This window comes from Equus caballus, chromosome 14 (assembly GCF_041296265.1).
Source record: "Equus caballus isolate H_3958 breed thoroughbred chromosome 14, TB-T2T, whole genome shotgun sequence".
Classification (NCBI taxonomy): Eukaryota; Metazoa; Chordata; class Mammalia; order Perissodactyla; family Equidae; genus Equus; species Equus caballus.
The window spans coordinates 20,544,582-20,566,723 of NC_091697.1; the positions used below are offsets into that span (position 1 = coordinate 20,544,582).

Here is a 22,142-nt window from a genome sequence, read left to right on the forward strand (position 1 = left end):
AACCTTTTCTGAACTCCCTGACTGGTCAAATGTTCCTTAGGATATGCACTCACATTGTGTCTTTTCCTGTGAAGACCTGTCAAAGCTGTAACTCAATTGTGTGATTACTATTTCAGAGTCTCTCTCCTCACCTGCGAGCTCCACGAAGGTAGGAACCCTGTCTGCTTTCACCCATTGTTGTATTCTCCATACCTCAGCACAGTGCCCGGGGCCCGGCAAGTGCTCAGCAAACCTTTCCATGAGCGAATGGTTGGCGGAGTGGGCAGACTGCCTGGGCAGCAGTTCTTGGCTCAGCATGTCAGTGATTCCTCTGGGATTGACTCTTAGAGAAACCTCAAGGTGTTTCCCAAGGAACTGAGGGCTGACTGCCATATGCCATGTGTTTACCCAGCACTGTCACTTTATAAACAATCTAGTCCCTCCTGCTCCCTCCTCTCCATTTCCCAGTCACAGACTCAGCCCCCGCCTGGCAGTAATGCTCCACCCTGCAACAGCTGCTTTTATCTTCCTGTTTCCACCCTTAGACTGTCACTGTCCCCGGAGGTGTGGCCACACCTGCAGGTGCTCCCCCTAGAAGTCACTGCAGCTACTCCTTCGGGAAACTAGAAAGTCATGTTAAAGAAGGGCTCGTGGCCTCTGAGTAAGGCAGCCAGGGCTCAGTGGGAGGAAACCTGCGTCTGGTCGCACTGGCCCTAGAGATCAGCAGCTCCTACATACTGGGCAGGACCTAGGCCTGGGCTCCGATCCTTCTACAATGCTGTCGCAGAGCTTCCCCCGCTTATAGAAGAGAGATCACTTCCCGAGTCACCCGGCTGAGAACATTGGTGACAGGAGAGGAACCCAACTCTGTCGACTCCAGAACCCAGGGCTCTCTAGCCAGCCAGTTCGCGTGCTTCCAGGGTATGGCTGGCTTGGCAAGTTGGTCCCCTACTGCCATTTTCATAGCAACGATAGCTTCCCTGAAGATGAGGAGGAGGAGCCAGGAGACTATTCCCATTCGCCACAATAGGCAGCCGAGGCTGGGCGAGGGCCTACGGGGGCAGATGGCAGACAGGCGAGGGGACTGACCCCGGAGCGCGAGAGCCGGCCCGCGCCCCCTCCTCCGGCGCCTGCGCACTGCAGCCTCGTTCCCCGCTCAATCCCGCCCCCACCGCCCGGGTTTTCAAATTTCAAACCTGCTACTTTTCCCGCCGGAACGTGTTGACCAGCAGCGGGAGAGGGCGGAGCCGCGCGCAGCCAATAGGGCCTCAGAGGCTGCCTGGCCCCGCCCCGAGGGTGACTACAGCGAGCAGCCGGAGGCGATGGGCAAATGGGCTAGGGAGCCCGCCCGCGCCGCCCCCGCGGCGCCCACGTGCAGCGGCGGAGTCAGGGGCCTCCCGGGGACCGTGGGCCCCCAAAGCAGTGTTCCTTGTGCCGGGCCCTCCCCACAAGCACGGGGCTGGAAAGAGGCCCAGAGACGCCAAGTAACCGGTGCGGGGTCGCTGAGCAGAGAGGGCAAGACGCAGCACCAACCAGCCCAGGGGTTCGCCCAAAGGCCGGGCCTGGAGCCGGAGCCCGTCCCAGCCCCGCGGGAGTCCGAGGGGGCTGGGGCGGGCAGGTTCGCGGAGGGTGGGCTGCGGTTCCCGGGCCCATACCGGGGGGGCGGAGCTCAGAGCTGGGCCGTCCCGGGGGCGGGGCGACCCGGGGGCGGGGCCGGCCGCCTGTGTTTGTTGCACCGTGTCAGTTACATTGTAACAAAAGTGGTGCAGCCGCTCCTCTGGTCAGCACCCCAGGCCCGCCCGCCGCCAGCTGTCGCCGACATGGAACCCGTGGCTAGCAACATCCAGGTCCTGCTGCAGGCGGCCGAGTTCCTGGAGCGCCGCGAGAGAGGTGAGGAAGAACCCTTGGCTGGACTCCAGGCAGCGACCTCGCTGACACGGGCCTGGGCTGGACTTGGATCCCAACTTGAAGGATGCATGGCCTTAAGGCAGTAGCCCCAGGGCGCCCCCTCCACTTGAGAGGGGTCCGCGGGCCGTCGGCCTGGGAGGGGTTGGAGAAATGGCCCTCGCGCCAAAAGCCCCTCCCTGACCGTGCTGTGCCAGGGGCGCCCGCTGGGACCAGCCCCAGCCTGACGCGGGCGGGGGCTCTCTCTGGCAGAGGCCGAGCATGGCTACGCGTCCCTGTGCCCGCACCGCAGTCCGGGCCCCGTCCAAAGGAGGAGGAAGCGATCCCCGCAAGCTCCTGGCGCTCTGGACAGTGGGCGGTGAGGAGGGCTGGGGGCGGAGGGGAGCAGGGGGGATGGGCGCCGTCCCTCATCAGGCCGCTCCTCTGCCCACTTCCTCCTTGTTGCTTGCATCTTCTGGGCCAGGTACCCTGCTCTGGAGGCATTCAGATCCTCCTGCCATCTCCCCACCCCCCAAACACACACTCTTCCATTCATTCAAGGACTGTATCTTGAGCACCCGTGATGTGTCAGGAACTCTGAGCAAGGCGCTGGATCCCGCGTCCACTCACCCCTACACTTCACCTATCAAACCATTTGCTTTCCCCCACAGGTTTCCAATCCTTTTCTCTCCTTGTCCCAACTTTTTGCACATGCTGTTCCCCTCAATTTGAATGCTTCTCCCTCCACTACCCGCTTTGAGTAACTTGTGTTGCTGGGCTCAGCTCAGTTGTCACCTCTGTCCAGGAAGTCCTGTCTGACTGCTGGTGGGGGGCCTCATTTGGCTTCTCTCAGCATTTGGCCCCTTGTGTGTCTCTGCGTCTGTCTGGGGACTCAGGTGCCCAAGGCCAGCACAAAGTCCCCACACTGGGCTAGTTTGGGAGAGACATCTGTGGTGGATTTTGAGCTCCTGGAAACCCTGGGACTGAGGGTGTGGACAGTAGCTGACGCCCCCTCACCCCATCCTCCCTGGCATTGGCAGGTCTGTGCACAACGAATTGGAGAAGCGCAGGTGAGTCCCAGCCCTGCCCTGACAGCACCACGTCCCAGGAACTTCCTCCCTCTCAACTGCCCTCCCCTGCTGTCCCTCTGGCCAGCAAGGCTGGGCTGGCACTGCCCTCCAGACCCCTTCCCCCACAGGAGGGCCCAGCTGAAGCGGTGCCTGGAGCAGCTGAAGCAGCAGATGCCCCTGGGGGCTGACTGTGCCCGATACACCACACTGAGCCTGTTGCGCCGGGCCAGGATGCACATCCAGGTAGGGAGCTACCCCTGCAGCCTGCAGCCAGCTTGCCGGGACCGTGAGCAGGAGGAGTAGGGAGCGGCTGGGTCGAACTGGAGAGAGAGGCATCAGGTCACAGCCCGAATGGGTGACATGGGACAGTTCTCTATGCTATTCGGTTTCCAAATTTGTGAAGTATGAAGAAAAGCAGAAAATAACTCAGAGGATTGTTCTGAGGCTTCAGCAAGTTCGCCCAATAACCATTCACTGTTGTTATTACAGCTCTTATTACTTTGATCCCAACTGTGAGACCCTGGGCGAGTCACTTAGCCTCCCTGGACTTCCTTTCCTCCTCTGTATGGGGGTATGGCTGTTGAAAAGATTCTGTGATGGGTCGTGTGTGAGGGTCCCTCCGACTGCAGAGGGCTGGTCCTTGCTCTCCCTCTCCCCCATCCTTCAAGCCCTCCTGTTCTGGGTAGTGCAGCCTCCTGCCACTTTGGGAGGCAGCTCCAGCAGCCAGGAGGGGGAAGGACTGAGAGGACGACAGTCACCGTCCTCCCAGGGCCCTTGCTGCTGGCTGGGCTGATCTCAGCGCCCCCTGGTGGACATGGGTGGGGAGTGCTGACTCAATCAGAGCGGGGAGTAGAAGGGCCTTGGAAACAGTGGAGGCCTTCTCCTGCCCTCCTGGCCCTTTTGACAGAGGAAGAAATGGGGGCACAGCCCAGCTAAGGACCAGGTACTACAGCTGAGGAGAGGCAGATTCTGAACACAGGCCCAGGTCTCCTGACTTGCATTCTTTCCTTCAACAAGTATTTATTGAGCACCTGTTCTGCCAGCTCTGGGGCTGTGGCAGATACAGATCCAGGTACCATGCAGTAAACAAATCACGGTATGGGAACTGTCTGCACTGCCCCACGGTGCCTGCATTCCCCTCATTGTGGCTGAATGACACCCTGGCCGTGGCTGGCCCCGCTTTCTCACATGGAGCTTGCCTGGCCTGGTCCTCGGAGGATGAGATGCCCTCGGGTGCTGGTGGCCCGTGGGCAGGATGTGGGGATTGCTCCTTCCTTGAAGCCCCATCAGCCCTCTCCTGCACTCCCTGCTTCCTGTTTTGCCTCCACCAGGCTGTCGTCCACCTTGCCCTACAATGTTCTTTGCAGCACACAGATCTGTGCAGGTCTGTCTCCTGCTAAAAACCTTCCAAGGCGCCTGACAGGAGTTTCATTTCCTTACCTCCCGTGAAACTCAAGGCCCTTCACAACTCAGGCCGTGCCACTGATCTGCTTTTTTGGTCTCATCTACCCCCATTCCCCACCAAAAACGCTGAACCCTCCATGCTCTTCCCAGTTTCCCTCCGCCTGGATACGCCTTCCTTTCCCAACCCTGCCTGGGCAGCTCTTACTCATCCTTCTACACCCAGTCTAAGTGCCCCCTCGGCCACTTCTCCCCTTCTTGTTGGCTGAATGCAGGCTTCTGCCCACCTAGGGCTCTGATGGAGAACCCTTGGCCCTCCCTCCCTAGAATTCAGGGCTGGCAGAGCTCAGTGGGGGTGGGGGGGAGATGAATGAGGAAGTCTTAGGGCTTCTGGGAGGGTCTTGGCCAGGAGTTACAAACTGGTGGCCTTTGATCTGTTTTCTAAACATTTAAATTAGTTGGCAGCACTTAGACATTTGACATGAAAAAAATCTGAATTTCCAGCTTCTCTTGAAGAAATTGGGAGATCTGGCAGCACTGGGCCTGTTTCCACAGGGCAGTAACTAGCTGGAAACTGGAGGTGGCCACCTCCTTGAGCCATGCACTCGCCAGTGCCACTGTCCCCCATCCGTTGTTTCACACCAGCACACTTGTCCTGCTCACATCACTCAGCCAGGTCTGAAGGCCTGTGAGATTGTGCTGCCCTCCCTCCCCCACCCATCTAGACAGAATTCACAAGCTTCCTGGGGATGTGGGAGCAACACTCTGGGGCCCAGATTTAGGGAGGTCCCCGTCTAAGGCAGAGTCAATAAGTGGTCATGGCCTGCTGCCAGTGGTGTTGAGCCCCCAGGGCAGCTGACCCCGGCCCCTTGATCCCTTGCTCCTTGGGATCTGCAGAAACTGGAGGAGCAGGAGCAGCGAGCCCGGAGGCTCAAGGAGAAGCTGCGCAGCAAGCAGCAGAGCCTGAAGCAGCAGCTGGAGCAGCTCCGGGGGCTGGCAGGGCCAGGCGAGCGGGAGCGGCTGCGGGCGGACAGCCTGGACTCTTCAGGCCTCTCCTCCGAGCGCTCCGACTCAGACCAAGGTGAGTGCCCTAACGTGGAGGGGTCGTGTGGGCCACGTGGGCCAGGTCTCCTGACTGGCCTCTCCCTGTGCAGAGGAGCTGGAGGTGGACGTGGAGAGCCTGGTGTTCGGGGGTGAGGCTGAGCTGCTGCGGGGCTTCAGCACCGGCCAGGAGCACAGCTACTCACACTGCGGCGGTGCCTGGCTATGACCTTTGCCGCCCCAGAGCGGGCCTCTGCCCTCAGACCACCCTCTGCTCTGCCAGGGAGGAGCCTCCTCAAGCCTCAAGGGCTGCTCGGAGTCACCTCCTGTTGGAATGGACTAAAAGGACCCTTGTGTGGGAACAGGTGCTCCCCCTACCCCGCTGCTGGCTGCCGGGAGTCCCTTCTGGGAACGGGGCCTGCGCCCCCAAGCCCTGCAGGGCAGGCAGCTTGGGCCTGGGCTGCCCATCTAGGCCTTTTTTGAAGCACTGGGCTCTGCTGTCCCCATGAGGGTAGGAAGCCTCTTGGGCCCTCACGTTTCTTCCTAGACAAGGCCCCCTGGCCTTTGCTCCGCAGATACTGTACAGTATTTTCATTAAAAGCCTCTTTCTTAACTTCCTGTCCGTGGTCTTGCCTGATGAAAATGGGGGAACTCCCAGCCACAGACAGACTGGAAAAGAGGAAGTGCAACCAGCAGCCACCACTAACACTCTTGATTGTGCCAGGCCGGGCCCCTTAAACCCCCACAGCTCGGAGGCCGTCTGCCCTGCCTTTGCAGGGGGACTGAGGCTGAGTGATGTGACTAGCGTGAGGTCCAAAGCCAGGAAACAGTGGAGTCAAGATACGAACCAAAGCTTTCCGACTCCAGAGCTGGGGCTGACTGAATTCAACAGATATTTATTGAGTGCCTGGTATATGCTGGACCTTGTTCCAGGTACCTGGGACACATCGGACAACAAAACACAGGTCCTGCCCTCGTGGAGCGTACAGTCTAGCATTTATGACCATGTCACCCGCACGCTGTCTGTGACCCTGGGCAAGTCACTGCACCTCTCTGTGCCTCTGTCCTCAGCTGCCCAATGTGAGAATAAGCAGACTCGGCTCAGATGTTGGTAACGTGCCTGGTGCACCGTAGATGCCCAAAAGGACACACCCCCAGCCCACCGCCCAGACAGTAGAGAGGACTGGAAGTTGACTTTTAATCATGAAGTACGAGGGGGAGAGGGCAGGGGGCCTGAGGTGGGCGGTCTGGTGGGCTGCTGCCCTAAGGCCCAGGCTGCCTACACGAACTGCTGCTGCTGCTGCTGCTTCTTGTTGGCGGCCTTGCTGGCGAGGTCCTTGGCCTTCTCCGTAGCTGCCAGTGCCGTCTCCCTTGCCTTCTCCTTGGCTTCCTTGGCTGTCTCCACAAGGGATTTGGAAGGAGCCTCGCCTGCAGCAAAGGGCAAGGGGCTGGCTTCAGAGGATGCCATGAAGACCCACACAGTCACCCACCATGACATTCACTTCCTATGGGCGGAGCCCACTGGAAAGGCAGCGTTTGCCCCCGGGGACAGATGAGGCATCTCAGGCTTAGAGTGGGGTGGTGACAGCGCCACGCTCCAGACCAGTCAGGGCAAGTAGGACTTGACCCCAGCCTCTGTCTGTGCCCAGAGTGCTCACCTTGCAGCTTGGCCAAGATGTACTCAAAACCCTTCATAGTCTTGGTCACGTTGCTTTTGAACCGGGCCAGACCAAATTCCTGGCAACAGATGAGAAGGGAAAGGATTCAGAGCTGCCCACTGACTCGCAGCCCAGCCTCTATGCGAAATGCTCTGGGTCCCCGAGCCCCAGCACCCCACAACGCTGCTCACCTGGACAGCTCTGGAGACGCCAAATAAGCTAGAGGAGACCCAGGCTTCCCGGCGGATTTCGGTCCAGCCACTGTTATCAGAGTTCACACAGTAAACACATCGTTCCTCCACCACCTGTGCAGGGAGTTGGGCCAACCACAATCATGTGGCAGTCTTTCACTTTGCCAACTTGCACATAAATTTGATCCCGTCTCTTTCCATGAGGGAAAGCAATAAAACAAAAATCCCTTCCTTTCCCTTATTGCATCCCCAAGCTGCATTTCAGGAAGAGAGTAAGAACATAAAAAAGGTCATTCTGCTTTCTAAAACCTCTCCTCTGACCCTTCAAACTAAAAGGCACATGGAAGGCAGGGGGCCTTCCGGCTCCCCTCTGGCCCTGGATTTTGTTTTGTACCTTTGTGTCTAGACACGTGCCGTGTTTTTAGCCTAGCCTGCCTTCTACCCACTGCAGCTCTTGAGCTCCCTGGCAGTCCATGTAAAAACGGAAATCTGGCAATCTTCACAGCTCTCAATACAAGAGGAGAGCGTGCACCAGTACTTCCAAGAGAAACACTTAAAAGATGTGTCTCACAGCTGGATTTAAAGACATTTCTCACAGCTGGATGGCTATCTTGGGAATTTACAAAACAGAGGTAGTGCCCTCACAGTACAGTAGCCCTCTCTGAACCTCACTTCCTTCTTTGCACTATAGAGAGTAACAGATTAGCTGAGAAAGAGAACGAGAGTTCTCTGAAAGCTTTTAGGGTATTCACATGTAAGAAGATACTGTAGAATGTTCCCTAAACTGTAGGTTTTCAAGCTTTTTGAAAGGCAAGCAATCAAAGGTACGTGGAACCTCTTTTCCCCCAAATTCTCAGGCAGAAATCTATTACGTAAGACAGATAAAAGTGGAACTTCTCTAGCCAACGTGAGGAAAGGGGCCCAGACCCTCGCCCGCACTGAGGCACATCCAAAGCACTGCTTGATGGACTCCCGTTTGAAAACCACTGCCCCTCTCTCTCAGCATCACTCCTGCGGGCCCAACGTGTGCATGTGCCAGGCACAGTGTGAATGCTCTGCATTTACTACCTGCAGCAATTTTCTAAAACAGGTACCCCGCTCCCCCACCCCGGTAGGAATGGGTCAAAAGACAGGTTGAGAGAGGCTGACCAGCTGAAAAGATCATCAGAGTTTGTACTCTACAGCCATCATTCATCAGTAACCCAGCTGTGCCTCAGACCAGAGAAGCTCCCTAGCCACAAGTCTAGAGCTCTCTACTTTTGAGGGGATCAAGGAGGGTCTCACCATCAGCCGGGCATGGTTGATGTTCCAGGTGAAGGTGGTCATGGTCTGGTTCTGTGGGTCCACAATAGAATCCTCCAGGATGTACACCGAGTGAGCAACATTGGCAGGAAACAGTCGCTCGGCCCAGCGGGGCATCCTGTTGGTCTTGGTCAGGAGTCGCCGGGACAGGAGCTTCTGGTCAGGGGTCACCTCCCGGTGTACTATGTCTTCCGTCAAGACATGCTTGCTGCAGGTGTCAGAGTGAAGGTGACCCTTGGGAGCCTGTCCCTGAAAGGCTGCTTGTTGGGGTTCCCATCTGGAGCCTCCCAGCCCAGAATGGCCACGCCTTCCCCTAAACTTGCAGAGTGATCTGTGCCGTGGCTCACACCTGAACTAGAGTCCCTTGAGCCTATCCCGGGGCAAATTCCAACTCCTGCCCCCTCGCTGACCTGGATTCCTGGGCCATCCAGCAAGGCCGGGCCTCATGATTTATTGCACCACCAGAGCGCGCCATGGGCAGAGTAGTAGGGAAGCGCCCGGATTTCCAACCCCAAGATCCCTCCCAGCTCCTGTGCCACCGCCTCTTCCTGTCTCATCACCCCGAGATCAGAGAACCTTAGACTAAGGCCTCAAGTAAACCACTGCCCAGGCCCAGCCTCCTTCCAAGTTCCTTGCAGGCCAGGCCTGGTCCCTTCCCCGATAGGGTCCTCCTGCCCTAAAGAAGGCCATGGTGCCGGCGATCCCCTACCTCGGACTCAGTGTCGAGTCTTTCCCGCCCCACACTTCGAACTCCAAACAGCGAGGGGGAGGCCTGCTCTCTCCAGGGCCACGTACCTATAGGGATTCGGGTACCGCTGCCAAAAGGCAGCGAACACTTGGTCCCAGGAACTCCGGAGCACGCTCTGGCCCAGGAAATACTTCACCATCGTCCCGGCCGGGGCAGGCTCAGCACCCGCGCAGCATCAGGAGTGCGGAGCCCGGGGGGCACGCGGAGGCCGGGCCGGGGCTCGGCGCACGCCCGCCAGGGTCGCAGCTCAGTCACCACCGCGCCGCGCCCAACCAGCCTCCACCGCCGCCATGAGGAGCTGTCGGGACGCGCGCCACTTCCGGCGCAGCCGCGCTAAACCCACCACTTCCGGCGCCCGCACACGTGACCTCGCGGCCCCGCCCCCTCAACCTCTCCCCCCTTCCCCCGCGGGAGTCGCGGCGCTGCGGGCCGGAGGCTGGTCGGAGGGGCCCCGGGCTGGGTGGCGACTCGGTGCTGGAGCGGCGCCTACGGCGGGGGGGCGAGCGGGCGGCGGTGTGCGGCGCCGTTGAGGGCGCTGCCCCGCGCGCTCCCAGGCCGCCCCGGGTCCTGGGCTCTTCCTTCGAAGGAGGAGCAGCGCCCGGGACCGAAGAGCGGGGGCACACGGGAGCGCTGCCAGGGCTCGAGCCCGACGCGGTATCTCGAGTGGCGAGTTGGCGCCCCGGCTCGGGGACTGAGGCTTGGGCGCAGCCTGCCTGAGTGGAGATCCGGGTTTGCCTCCCGCCCTCGCTCAGGCCCCTGACGCGGGTGAGGCGGCCCCGGGAGCATGAGCGGGCAGCGCGTGGACGTCAAGGTGGTGATGCTGGGCAAGGAGTACGTGGGCAAGACGAGCCTGGTGGAGCGATACGTGCACGACCGCTTCCTGGTGGGGCCCTATCAGAACGTGAGTGCGCCCCGCGGGGCTGGGCACGGGGGGGAGGGGGCCAGCCCGCACCGCGGCCCTGAGCCCTTCGCTCTGGTTGCAGACCATCGGGGCCGCCTTCGTGGCCAAGGTGATGTCCGTCGGAGACCGGACGGTGACTTTGGGTATTTGGGTAAGTCCCGTGGGCAAGTAGTCCTGGGAAAACCCATTCCTGAGGAGGTCTTGCCTATTACTGACTTGTGGCTTCCTAGAGGCCGTTTCTCCTCTCTAAACCCCAGTTTAAAAGTGGGGGTCTGGAGGACGTGGGGAGTAAGCTCAGGAACTCAGGCCAGGGCTGAGCCTCCCCCTGCCCTTCAGGACACGGCAGGCTCTGAGCGCTACGAGGCCATGAGCCGAATCTACTATCGGGGCGCCAAGGCTGCCATCGTCTGCTATGGTAAGGAGGGTTCTGACCTGTTTCCTCAAACAAGAAGGGGTAGGTGACAGGCTGGCCTTAGAGAACGGCCCCTGACTCTTGGTTGTGTTTCTTGCGTGTCCTATACCAAGACCTTACGGACAGTAGCAGCTTTGAGCGGGCAAAGTTCTGGGTGAAGGAACTGCGCAACCTAGAGGAGGTAGGCAGCCAGACCTCACCAGAGGACCAGGAACTGGGGCTCCAGTGGTCCGTGGGGGTGGCCCTGACCTTGTCTTCTGCTTTAGGGCTGTCAGATCTACCTCTGTGGCACCAAGAGTGACCTGCTAGAGGAGGACAGGCGGCGTCGCCGTGTGGACTTCCACGACGTCCAGGATTACGCTGACAGTAGCTGCTGCTCAGCTCCCTGGGGGTGGGGGAGGGAAATGGCTGCTTGGGTGGGTCACAGGAAATAGGGACTGCCTTGGCTGCCATGGCAAGATCCCCCCGAAGGCTTTCTGTCCTTCCTTGACCCGTGGGCTCCAGAAGATTCCCTGAATGGCTAGTCTTACCCTTTGTCTATGTCCACCTGATTCTCAGACAGAGGCTTTAGTCACTTCTCTTTACAGATATCAAAGCTCAGCTGTTTGAAACATCCAGCAAGACAGGCCAGAGTGTGGGTGAGTGCTGTCTTGGACCTCACAGCAGAAGCAGGCAGAGCACCAGAGGCGGCAGGGAAGAACCTAGAGGGCTGGGTCACTGGGTGATCCCAGGGCTACTGGCATTGGGCCCTCACTGACCGTCCTTTTTCCTGCCAGACGAGCTCTTCCAGAAAGTGGCAGAGGATTACGTCAGTGTGGCTGCCTTCCAGGTGATGACAGGTGTGTGCTTCCCTAGCCTCTCTGGAGGCTTCCTCCAGGCCCACAGCATCTGGCCCCCTTCACGGAGTTACCGGATCCCCCAGCAGAATGCTGCTGAGCTGCCACCTCTCTCTCTAACAGAGGACAAGGGCGTGGACCTGGGCCAGAAGACAAACCCCTATTTCTACAGCTGTTGTCATCACTGAGTCATCACTCATCTGGCCTGGGGGAACTAAAGGAATTCCTCCAGAGGGGCTGGACCTAGCTCTTTCCCGGGCTTGGGTGGTCAAGCGCCTGAGCTACCCCAGGTCCCCGTGGCAGCAGAGGTGTCACCTGCCTGTGCTGGCCCAGGGAAGAGAGGCAGCATTGGGCTGACTGATGGGCATGAGGAGGGTAAGGGCTGATTTGGACCTCAGGCCTCTGCCCTGGACAGCATTTGTGTCTGCAGCTTACTTAAGTGGCTTCTGATTTGTAAATAAAATCAATGCACTGTGAATCTCACTCACCCCTTTCCCTGCTGTGTGGATTGGGTGCCGACACCTAGTTCTTTCTGGGGCCACCTGGCCGGCCTCATTTCCTATATTAAGGCTTCTCTCAGCTCTTATTTTCCTTTGGAAACCATGTAACTTCACCCCAAGGTTGCAGCTGAGATAATTGAAAACCAAAAGGGCCCTTCCCTATTCTTTTAGTGGGGGCCAAGATAGGGTGAAAGACTGGTGTTGGGGCAGTGGAAAGCTCACATTCCTTCCTGGTGCTGAGACGAGCAAGGAAGGCACTATGTGGTGTCCAGAGATCAAAGGGTCAAGCACTTCTACCTCAGACTGGCTGGCTGTACCGCATCTCTGTCATGTCTAGGTTCATGAGTCATGCCTGTGGCTCAGATCTTAAGCTTCCCAGCAACATCCTACAATGTGGTTTAATGGTAGAAAAATTGTAGGTTCTGGAAGACAGAAGGGTCTTATGGATCCAGATTGGGATCCAATTCAGCTGCTAACTTAGAAAAGGGATTTAAACTCAGCCTGAGTTTCTCTTCTGTAACATGAGGTGACCACTATCCACTTCAGGACTGTGAAGATCATGAGTGAAAAGTAACTCAAGGACTAAATGCTTGTCTTCCCACACCCTTCCCTGGAGGGCTTTTTGCTGAAGGGGCAGGAAGTTCAGGACTAAGAACAGAAGGCAAGGCCCCTAGGGTTCCTCCAAAGTCTGCTGTTCGACCTTGGAGGTCCAGATATTTCTGAAGGATCAGGTGTTACTGTAGACAGGGCTGATGCTTCCTTTTCAACCAAAAGGAATTGTAGGCAGCCCTTTCCAATGTGGGAGGCTTGGCCCCTTTGCCTCTGCTTTCCTGCCTTAGGCCTGGGCTGGGTCCCCTGCAGTGCTCAGCACCTGCCTCTGAAGAACTAGAAAGTTGGCCAAGATGATCAGACTCACACTCAGAAAAGTGCTTTGGTTCTACTTCCTTTTTTAAAATGAATTCCTCAAAATACGCTTCCTTCTTGGGTGATAGAGGCCTCCTGTGAAGGGACTGAAACTGACACCTGCTACTCCCAAAAGAAGTGAAAGACATTCCAGCAGCTGGTGGCTACTGGGAGGAAACCCACACCACTCCCCTGAGGTGCTTGGAGGAAGGGCTTGGCTCCCCTGTGTCCCCACCTGGGAACTATCTCAGGGGCTGGCTTCTGCTCTCACCCCAAGCCCATCCTCCCTCCTGTTAGGCTACATCTTCCCACGGACAACAAAACAAAACACAGGGCAAGGGCCATAAGAGTAAAGTTAAACTTTACTTTACAGTAATTTTTTTTTTCTATATACAAAGAATTACAGTACATGTTTATGGGGACTCCTAGCACAGGGCTCCCCTTTTTCACTAGGAGTTTCACTTATAGCTGACGATCTATCGGGGGGTGGGGGGGGGGGCGCAAAAAAATCAGTGATGGACCTCAGCTGACCCCCCCACCCTTCTTAAAAATATATAGATCTCTATTGTCAGCTTGTTTCTTTGCCAAGACTTAGAAAGCTGCCCTTCCATGAGCTCCTGTGTGCTGCACTCACCCATCTTCAACACACTCACCTACACGCATACACAGGCAGCAACCCCCTCAGACCTGGAGACTGCCTGTTCTCTGCCCCTACCCTGGAAGTCTAAAGCACCAGAACCATTCATCTCTCCTCCTGCTCTGGGGGTTCACCTCCTGTCCACAAAGCTTGACTTTCCAGGGTGTCACACCTGAAGCCCCTCAATAGCCTGACGTTTTGAAAGTCATGGGAAAGCAGCTCTAGAGAAAGGACCACATAGGAATTTAACACGTGCTGTTTTTGCTTATGTTGGTAGGAAACATTTCTTCTCAGGCTGTGGATTTCTAATTGAACTCTTTCCACTTCCTTAAGAAATATTACCCTTAATCTTCATTAAGCAATAGAGGTGCTCCCATGAGAACGGAAGAGGTAGAGAGAGGCAAGAAGGTAACCGAGGGAGACCCTACAAATGGAGCTCTCTACCAACTGGTTCCAGGCAGTGTGGACGGAGGCTATGGACAAGGTGACACCAGCCCTGAGAAACTCAATGGCCACCCTCATCTAGATACGGGATCTCTTCCACCTGTGGATTGCGCTGGACCACTCCAGGGTCAGGTGCAGGCTTCACCAAGGCTCTGCCTTCTCCTTCTCTAATAGAGCCTCAAAGAAACCGTTTTACATAAAACTTCTTCCTCCCAAACAGGAACCTGGGTTTCTCAAGTTGCCAGTCCCTCAACCCTTGGCAGTGCTTATTTATACCAGGAAATTAGCACCATCATTACATTTTTTTGTGTACAAAGCAATTATCTATTTTTATTTCAATTTATACTACAGCAACCTCTGGACCTGCTGCACCGGCCCTAGGAAGCTCAGCTGAGAGCTAAGTGGCCACAGCCAATGAAAGTCTCATGCAGCAGCTACCTAGCTCTAAATGACCTGGAATGTCTAACACATGGAACAGCCCAAACATTATTCGAGAAGGAGCTTGTGGGAGTTCCTTTCCTGCCATGATCTGAGAGGTTAGGACACTGGTCCACTCTGACCTCCTGGCTGACAAACCCCAAGAGGATGACAGTATCCTCCAAAAAAGCCTTAGGAGAAAACTTGCTTTATAGGAGCTGAGGGCAAAATGCATCCACATTTAGCACTCTTGACTCCTCTCCATGGGGCAAGCTGCCAGGACCAGACTTCCTTCCTACCACTCTGTTCTCACAAAGTGACCTGGGAGACCAGCTCCAGTGGGTAGACACTGGCGAGCCTGGGAAAGGATCGCTGATGCACACTTCAGGCCCTGCTGGTGTGTGGGGTAGAGGATATGAATAAAATCATTACTTTCATCAATGCTCAAGATGTAGATTTGGTAGTTGTTCAGAAGAGGATCAACAGTGATCTCAATCACCTCAAATGCAGTAACTTCGGGGGGAAGCAGACCTTTAAAAACTTGGATGCTTTTGCAGCAATGATAGCTATTTAGCTATTAGAATGGGTTTGCTCCAGTAGCACAGGAGGCTTTGAGTCCTAATTTCAACAGTTTCCATACATTTTTTCTGACTTAACAGGGCTAGGAGAGGTATTGGTTCTCTAGCTACCCATGGAAGCTATGGCTTCCCCCTCAAAATGGCTTCTGGGGAACTAGCTTAGAGGCAGACTCTCTTGAGATCCCGATCTCCATGCACTTGGCCAAATGTCAAAATACCGCATCCTGCACAAAGATCAGGAGTTTCCAAGAGAAAAGATTTCCTTTTAACTGCCAATTCATACCCACTGGAGAAAAGATCTCAGAACAGGCTCCAGGAGTCCCCAAGGGCTGACAAGCTCACTCCCTCCCCACCGAATGCAAGAGTCTCACTTCCCAACAGTCCTTCTGACTCTGCTCCTAATTGTACAGTGACTGCTCTCATGTTAACAAGCTGCATCAGACGCTGCCATCAGTGGGCCTGATAGTTGAATTTCTAGTTTCCATTCAACCTGAGAGGCTCTTTCAATGGCCCTCATGAAAGCCTAGCTGTCCATTCACTTAGATAAAGAAGTGCTCCCCCAAACCAAGCACAGCTTACTTGTTTTCCCAGGCAGGTCTGGAGGGTAGTTTCCAGTGAATGGTTAAGAATGGAAAGAACCAAAACAAAACCACAAAGTGGCCAATCACGGCCCCCCTTTCCCTCACTCCTTCCTGTCCTGTGAGACATTTTGAGAGTGGCTGTCAAGTCCACTACCTACCAAAGCCTACTTCAGGATCAAACATCTCCCCTTAAAATTTTTTACATAGCCTGCAAACACACCCCCAAAAATTCACAGTTTATTTCATGAAACAAAGAGCTACGGTAATTTAACACACAACATAGTGAAAGGAGATTCTGACAGTGCAGTGCGGATATCTCTTTCTGATCACAAGTACAGATGACAGGAGAGAAGAGGGCACAGAACTGGCACCAAGCAAACCCTACTCACACAACCTAAGAGATCAGGGAAAGGGACCTACTAGCTGCAGTTATATATGTATTCTCACACATGATAAATACTTAATATAATGAACTTTAATGTTCTGGGTGGATTTCTTTAAAAATATCTTTTCCATGGTTTAAAATTTTTTTAAAAGAAAATAAGATGCTTTGTTTTCTCTTCCTTTTAAACAAAGAGCTTTTCCTCTCTGATGTGGGGAGAGAGAGAGGATGAAAGGAGAGAACTAGGCAGGTGGAATTTACGGAGGAGATTCCGAGGTCTAAGTGAGATGCAGGGATAGGACCCTAAACCCAGGGCTTCCCTGCCCAGCCTCGTTCCTCTGCCTGAGTTCAAGTGTCTCAACTCCAAGAGACAGACTTTGGGAAATAAAAGCAAATTCTTTAAATTTTTATATAAAGCGCAAATGCTTCTATAACAACTATTGTTCCCTCCTTAGAAGTGATAGGAGTAACCTCAATAGGAACTTAGGAGGAAATTGGGACAAAATACAGAATCCTGTTGAGGGTGTAAAAGCCGTAACTGAGAGAGTGGCCAGGAGATGGCCTGGTGGCTAAAGCTGCTGGTTAAGTTGGCAAAGCAGAGAGGTAAACATGTTTGGTCTAGGGACAAAGGAAGGGCGGGGGGAAGGGAAGGAACTGGCCAAACAGCACTTCCTGTAGGCAGTCGGCGAGCTGGGGGAATGGTAGGGCAGGGTAGCACCAACAGATTTCCCAGCCCTGGGGCCCCAGCTCAGGGCAGCAGTAACAGATAATCAGCAGTTATGAGGAGTCATCTCTTAGACTGGACACTGCTCTAAACACATCTTACCAGTCATAGGGGAAGGGTTCTGGCTTGCCTCTGAGCTAAGTCAGCAGGGAGGTGCTCTCAAGAGAGAGCACAGCAATTCTCAGGGAGAGGGTGGTGGAATCCACTAGTGAAGGAGACTCCCTCCTTTCAAGGAGGGCAAAGGATCAGAAGTAATTTTCCATCAGAATCTGGCACTCTCCCTGAGCTGGTGGAGGATCTAGCCCAGAGCTTGCCATAGATTCCCTATGTCCACTGCCCGAAACTCTGAAATCTGAAAGCACCTGAGTGTTTGGGGGACGGGCATGAGGTGGGTTATGTAAGAGGAAAATCGGTAGAAAAGAAAGGTAAGCTTGCCAATTGCCTTCTTATCCTGAGGAAAAGCCAAGTCCTCAGATTCCCAGAGCCCCCAACCAGATGCTCCACCAAGTGTACATCTTCCAACTTTGTTCAGCCCATAGAGAAGAGGCCCAACAGCCCTGCTTTGCATCGGTGCAGCCCCTCCTGCCTATAGAGACCTCTGTGTGAGGGTGCATGCATACACATGCACACAAGCACACCTGACCAGGAGACACTTGTGTAACACAACCACTTCTGGGAACACAAAGATTACATAATCTGGAGCCCCAGGGCCCCTCAGAACTTCCTGTTCTTTCCCGGTCACAGGTTCTTGAAAACAGCCTGAGAACCCAGACACCATGTTGGGCTCACAGAGATCAGGTCTTATTTATCTTGTATCTCCTGTCAGTGACTAGCACCTGGCCTAGCACATGTGAATGCTCAAGAAATCACCACTGATTTGAATGGATATCAGTTCCTCCCAAGGGTTCATCGGGTGCCCTTGGTGTGGCTCTGTGGGGCTAGGGTAATAGCTATGAGCCCCTCTACCTTCCAACCTGACCAGCGGAATTGAATCCCATGCTTCACTCCAGAGTGGACTTTTTATTTCAAGTTGACCACACGGTAAAGGTTGGGGCAAAGAGACCCAAGTCTGTCTGTCTCCTTGGCTGGGGCCCACTTGGATTTCCATACATGATTCACATAACCACAAGCCCCCACTGGCTAATGTCACAAGAGTTCTGAGTGTTGGGATATAAGGAGAGAGTAACATGGAAAAGTGTTGGGGTCTGTCTGTCTTTTAAGGGGGAAAAAGAAAGAGGATTTCCCTTCCCCAAGAACCCTGGGGGCAGCTGGTCTGGTCATATGACATTTACTGGCATTATTTCTGTTGTGACTCTGCACACTTGTGACTAGAAGGACCCTGGTTAAGAGCTGAAAGTGTATTTTGCTCTGGTTTAGGGTCTTGCCCTCTTCCAAGAGACCAGCAAGTCTGTGCCAAAGTCTGTGTGCTCCCAGTGGACCAGCAAGACTGCGCCAGTGTCTGTCCAGCCACCATGGGCCAGAGCCCCGGCCCTGGTGAAGACTTTGCCAGGGCCCAGGGACTCTGCTCTGTGGTTGCCAACTTCTTCTCTTCAGTGGAGAGGGAGGATGGGGCCTTCCCAAGAGGCCTGAAGGACTGCCCACTCCTGGCAGTAAGTCCAGGTAGTTGCTGGCCTCCAACCATCTGCTTCACCTGCTTCACCAGGCCCGGGACTTGGCTGGGAGGCCCTGGGGTCTGCTCAGCCCCTGGAGGTGCTCTTCCTGAGGCCTGAGTTGCTGGCTCATATAAAAAAGCCTTGGCAGAGGGCTGAGACAGAAGTCTGGCCTGGGTGAGTGATTTAACAGCTTGCCAGGAGTGCTCCAAAGGGGCCGCTGCTTTCCCAGGTGGCTGAAGGACAGAATCTGACAGACTGCCTCTCTCAACAGCTCGTGGTATCTGACCCAGACCTTTGCTGGCAGGCCACGAGCTAGACTCCAACACTGGCAACTTCTCATCAGCCTGTGGTGTGACCTCATGAGGAGAAGCTGCCCGTTCCTTCTGGCGAGGAGTTAGGTCTATGAGATCCATCACCAAAGCAGCTCTATTTTTTGACTGAGTATTCTGGTCCACGGGCCTCAGTGCTTTTTCTTTAGCTACCAGGGTCTGGACCACAGCTGACAGTATTGTGTCGGGAGGTGGGAGTCTCTGGGACAAAGAGCCATGGGATTTGTCTGGGAGCCTATCTGGAGTCTGGGGTTTGGGACTGCTGGTGACTAGCAGTCTGTCTGGTGGTGGAAGTCTCAGGCCACTAGGGACTGGGGTTTTCTCCACTGACTGGGGCCTTGGGCTGGCAGCACCTATGGATTTATCCAGCCTTGGTTCAGCTGTCCCCAGAGGTCTTTCCAGTGGTAGGGACCTGACTGAGGTTGAGGAGCTTGGGCCAGTCACTGGAGAGGGTTTGTCAGATAGCTGGGGTCTTGGTCCTGCCACTGCAGGTGGCCTGTCCAATGGCTTCTGGCTGGATACCAAGGATTGGGGTTTGGTCCCTGACCCAGCAAGGTCCCTGACCCTATCTATGGTCAGGGGCCTGGAGTCAGTTCTGTCAGGAAGTCTTTCAGGCAGCGGTGGCCTCTGACAAGTCCCTGCCAGAGCTTTTTTGGACAGCGACAGCATCTGGTTGGTGTCAGCAGGTGGCTTGTCCGACATCTTGGGCCCCTGAGCAGCCACTCCCGATGATTGATCTGCCAGGTGAGTACTTGGGCCTGGAGGCAGTGGTACTGGGGGAGGCACATACTCACGGATCTCCCCAGGCTCCAGAGGGTTGGGACCACAGGGGTCATGCTCAGTACAAGACAGACGCCCATCCAGTTTGGAGATAAACAGCATCCCTTCCCGATGTTGCTTGCAAAAGGAGCTGGGACACATCTCACAGAAGGAAGCTGCTTCCTTCCCACAAATGTCACACTGATGCCAAGGACACTCCCATTTCCCTGAAAACACAGATGTGAAACAAAAGCTTAGGAAAACAAGAGATACATGAGATGGGCCATGGCTCTAGAACCAAGTCAAAGGAATGATTTTAAACTGCTGCCTTCTGCAGCGACACATGCCACTTGCCCGGCACCTCCCCTACCGCAGGATCTCAGTTTCCTCTTCTGCACGAGGCATAAAAATTACAGCCAAGTATCAAGTAGCAACTGAGTATCAACAAGATACATAGGCAGGAGTAATTCTTTATTTTGACCCTATTCCCAGCAAGGGAAAAAACCCCCAAAGCTCCCCTTAGATGCAATGTGAAGATATTACCTTCATGTTTCTGCAAACTCTATTTTATACTGCATTTAAATATTCAAATCTAAGGAGAACATCTCAGCTATTCAAACTCCTGCTTATTTGGTTATTAGTAGGAACAGGGAGCAGACATACAAATGTGGAAAATTAAGTGGATTCATCTTTGCTCAATTTTAAGTCTTGAAACTAGCACCAACTTTACCTGTGTTGTCCACACAGAATCAGTGGAAAAGACACAAAGCTAACCTGTGCAGTTATCATTTCACATCTGAGTCTCTGCCGTGGACAAGGTTTCCACCTCAGCTCCTTCTAAATAAACTATGCTAGACATTGCGCCTGGCTCAGAGACAAAATCAGTTCTATTACAACCCCTGCCAGCTGCAGTCCTGAGTAACTGACTTTGAAATAATTCCCTGTTTTTACTTCTTGGCACCGACAGGTCAATGTTACGGCCTTAACCCTCACACTGCCTGAGTTTCTATTATTTCATTGCCCTGGCAACTGAAGGAAAGCTAATTCAGGGACAAACTCCTCTCACTCCCGCCTCAAAGTTCTTCTGTTGAAGCAATTCCTGGAGGCAGGCCACTAGTGATGTATAATCTGCTCACCCAGAATGGCTCCCTACTGGTTTCTCTCCTTTGTCAATTAAAACAGCACATCCAAATCCCTGAAGTCCTCCAACCCCACACCACCACCCAAAGGTTAGTGACTTCTCCAACCAAATTCCTGAGAATCATATCTGCCTAAGCAGCTTTCTCGTGTGTTAACTAACACAGTTACATACCTCACTGACTAGAGAGACCAAGTTCCACTCTGTCTCAACCTTACTTTCTTTAGAAAGGGAACATGCTTTAGAGGTCTTGAAGTCAGAAAACCTGGCTTTTAATCCAGCTCCTCCATCTATACGCTCTAATGTGACAAGTCATCCCACCAAATTTGACTCTTACTTTCCTCATCTGCATCATGGAAAGGTCTCATCTTTATGGGTTGCTGGGAGGATAAAATAACATAACATAACAACATAAATGTAAATAAAGTGCTTGACACACAGCAAGTGAATTTCTGTGCCCTTCTATATAACCTAGTGTCCTAATAAGCCTTTGTTGTCATTTATTTCCAGAATGAGAACATGGACCATACCCTCTCAACACTATGCAAGGGAAGGCCAAAGAGGTCTGAGACTCTGGGAGAGAACAGGAGTACTCTAAATGGATCCTGGCACCAACCTGCTGGTCGCTTGGTTAGATTGAGACAGTCTGCATGGTAAACTTTTGGGCAGCCTGGCTTCTTACAGGAGACGAGCTGGCCAGCATCCCCGCAGCTGAAACACTCATCTTCTCGCTCCTTTGTGATTTCACCCTGGGTTCTGCGCTTCCCCTGTTGCTTCTTCTTGAATCTCTTTGACTTTTCTTCTGTGGCAATGGGTTGATTCTAGAGGTCAGATATTTGAGCAGTCAGCATTCCGTTGACACATTTAGTTGTATGATCTTGACCAGGTTAACTATCCTCTTTGAGCCTCAATATCTCCTCTGGGAAAAGACAGAGCTCACAGACTATTCTACAGATAAGAGAAAATGCAGGAAAGGTACCTGGCACATCATAGGTACCCAATAAATGGTTGCATTAATTGTAACTTGTGTATCATTTACTCTTGCTACGTGAATGAAATAGAGAAATGTGCTTCTTTTTGTTGATACACAAGGCTGGCGTTAAAGGTCACCCTTTCTTAAGTTCTAGTTTTCTGTTTGATTTCAAAACTAAAGAAGACTTCTCTGGGCATGTGCATGCACATTTCTTACGTTATTCAACAAACCTTCACTGAGTACTTAGTATGAGTCACGTGCTAGAAAGACACAGAACACTAATTCATGGTCCTTGCTCTCAATAAGCTATGAATCTTTATCTAAGTCAAATTAGCTTCATGTCCACCACTCCCCAAAGCAGACCCTTTTGCAGCCAGCAGGTCTTCTCTGTGCTCCCTGCAGCCCAGGTCACCAAACCCCATGGTTTTCATCACATTATCTATCTTGGTTAAATCAATCTGATTTATCCGTAGCCCACAGTGATCTCCACCCACTTCTAAACTTCTGCTCTTGAATGTCTCTCATTGATTCAAGTGTGAAATGCTATATAGACGTTAAGGATACGGAAACTGAGATCCCCAGTGCATGTAACACCATTAAACTCAGTTACCATTTTAATGTGTAGGAAGTAAGTCAACTGGACTTTGCATCATAAATGAAACTTCAATTTTCAATGTGTTGATACTTATGACAGAGAAATCTGAAATCATCCAGATGTTCATCTATTATGGTCCATTCATT

The 22,142-nt window shown here is 53.8% G+C and overlaps 4 protein-coding genes and 1 long non-coding RNA gene across 17 annotated transcripts in view; 3 read left to right on the forward strand and 2 right to left on the reverse strand.

Annotated features, from left to right (window-relative positions):
• Positions 1-1,732: 1,732 nt before the first annotated feature.
• On the forward strand, positions 1,733-5,988 carry MXD3 (MAX dimerization protein 3). The gene is made up of 6 exons (NM_001433533.1): positions 1,733-1,869; positions 2,137-2,242; positions 2,904-2,933; positions 3,062-3,176; positions 5,232-5,415; positions 5,489-5,988. Exons 1-6 carry the CDS (start codon positions 1,800-1,802, stop codon positions 5,602-5,604), a joined length of 621 nt encoding a protein of 206 aa, NP_001420462.1. The 5' UTR covers positions 1,733-1,799; the 3' UTR covers positions 5,605-5,988.
• Positions 5,989-6,245: 257 nt separating this feature from the next.
• Positions 6,246-9,653, reverse strand: PRELID1 (PRELI domain containing 1). Its single transcript, XM_023617138.2, has 5 exons — positions 9,322-9,653; positions 8,509-8,734; positions 7,225-7,338; positions 7,034-7,112; positions 6,246-6,803 (listed from the first exon to the last, which is right to left on the reverse strand). The coding sequence occupies exons 1-5, from the start codon at positions 9,411-9,413 to the stop codon at positions 6,655-6,657; spliced, it is 660 nt and encodes a 219-aa protein (XP_023472906.2). The 5' UTR covers positions 9,414-9,653; the 3' UTR covers positions 6,246-6,654.
• Positions 9,654-9,683: 30 nt separating this feature from the next.
• On the forward strand, positions 9,684-11,906 carry RAB24 (RAB24, member RAS oncogene family). Its single transcript, XM_001502424.7, has 8 exons — positions 9,684-10,175; positions 10,258-10,326; positions 10,512-10,590; positions 10,701-10,768; positions 10,854-10,953; positions 11,175-11,225; positions 11,364-11,426; positions 11,547-11,906. Exons 1-8 carry the CDS (start codon positions 10,059-10,061, stop codon positions 11,609-11,611), a joined length of 612 nt encoding a protein of 203 aa, XP_001502474.2. The 5' UTR covers positions 9,684-10,058; the 3' UTR covers positions 11,612-11,906.
• Positions 11,907-13,170: 1,264 nt separating this feature from the next.
• NSD1 (nuclear receptor binding SET domain protein 1) overlaps positions 13,171-22,142 on the reverse strand; it is a 167,208-nt gene continuing 158,236 nt past the window's right edge. For all 13 annotated transcript variants that reach the window (XM_023617136.2, XM_023617132.2, XM_023617135.2 and 10 more), the window contains 2 exons: positions 21,045-21,249; positions 13,171-19,517 (listed from right to left, as the gene is read on the reverse strand). In XM_023617136.2, coding sequence (XP_023472904.1) covers positions 17,887-19,517; positions 21,045-21,249 — 1,836 coding nt within the window. In that variant the 3' untranslated portion in view covers positions 13,171-17,886. The remainder of the gene's footprint in view (positions 19,518-21,044; positions 21,250-22,142) is intronic.
• Positions 19,517-22,019, forward strand: LOC138917439 (uncharacterized). Its single transcript, XR_011425454.1, has 2 exons — positions 19,517-20,519; positions 20,939-22,019. It is a non-coding gene; the product is annotated as an uncharacterized lncRNA (long non-coding RNA).

Coding starts and splice junctions, on each gene's coding strand:
- MXD3 (NM_001433533.1), top strand. CDS start 1,800: ATGGAACCCGTGGCTAGCAACATCCAGGTCCTGCTGCAGGCGGCCGAG. Junction 3,177..5,231: donor GGGCCAGGATGCACATCCAG/GTAGGGAGCTAC, acceptor TGGGATCTGCAG/AAACTGGAGGAGCAGGAGCA. Junction 5,416..5,488: donor GCGCTCCGACTCAGACCAAG/GTGAGTGCCCTA, acceptor CTCCCTGTGCAG/AGGAGCTGGAGGTGGACGTG.
- PRELID1 (XM_023617138.2), bottom strand. CDS start 9,413: ATGGTGAAGTATTTCCTGGGCCAGAGCGTGCTCCGGAGTTCCTGGGAC. Junction 7,113..7,224: donor GCGTCTCCAGAGCTGTCCAG/GTGAGCAGCGTT, acceptor ATCTGTTGCCAG/GAATTTGGTCTGGCCCGGTT. Junction 6,804..7,033: donor CATCTTGGCCAAGCTGCAAG/GTGAGCACTCTG, acceptor CCTTTGCTGCAG/GCGAGGCTCCTTCCAAATCC.
- RAB24 (XM_001502424.7), top strand. CDS start 10,059: ATGAGCGGGCAGCGCGTGGACGTCAAGGTGGTGATGCTGGGCAAGGAG. Junction 10,769..10,853: donor AACTGCGCAACCTAGAGGAG/GTAGGCAGCCAG, acceptor CTTCTGCTTTAG/GGCTGTCAGATCTACCTCTG. Junction 11,427..11,546: donor TGCCTTCCAGGTGATGACAG/GTGTGTGCTTCC, acceptor TCTCTCTAACAG/AGGACAAGGGCGTGGACCTG.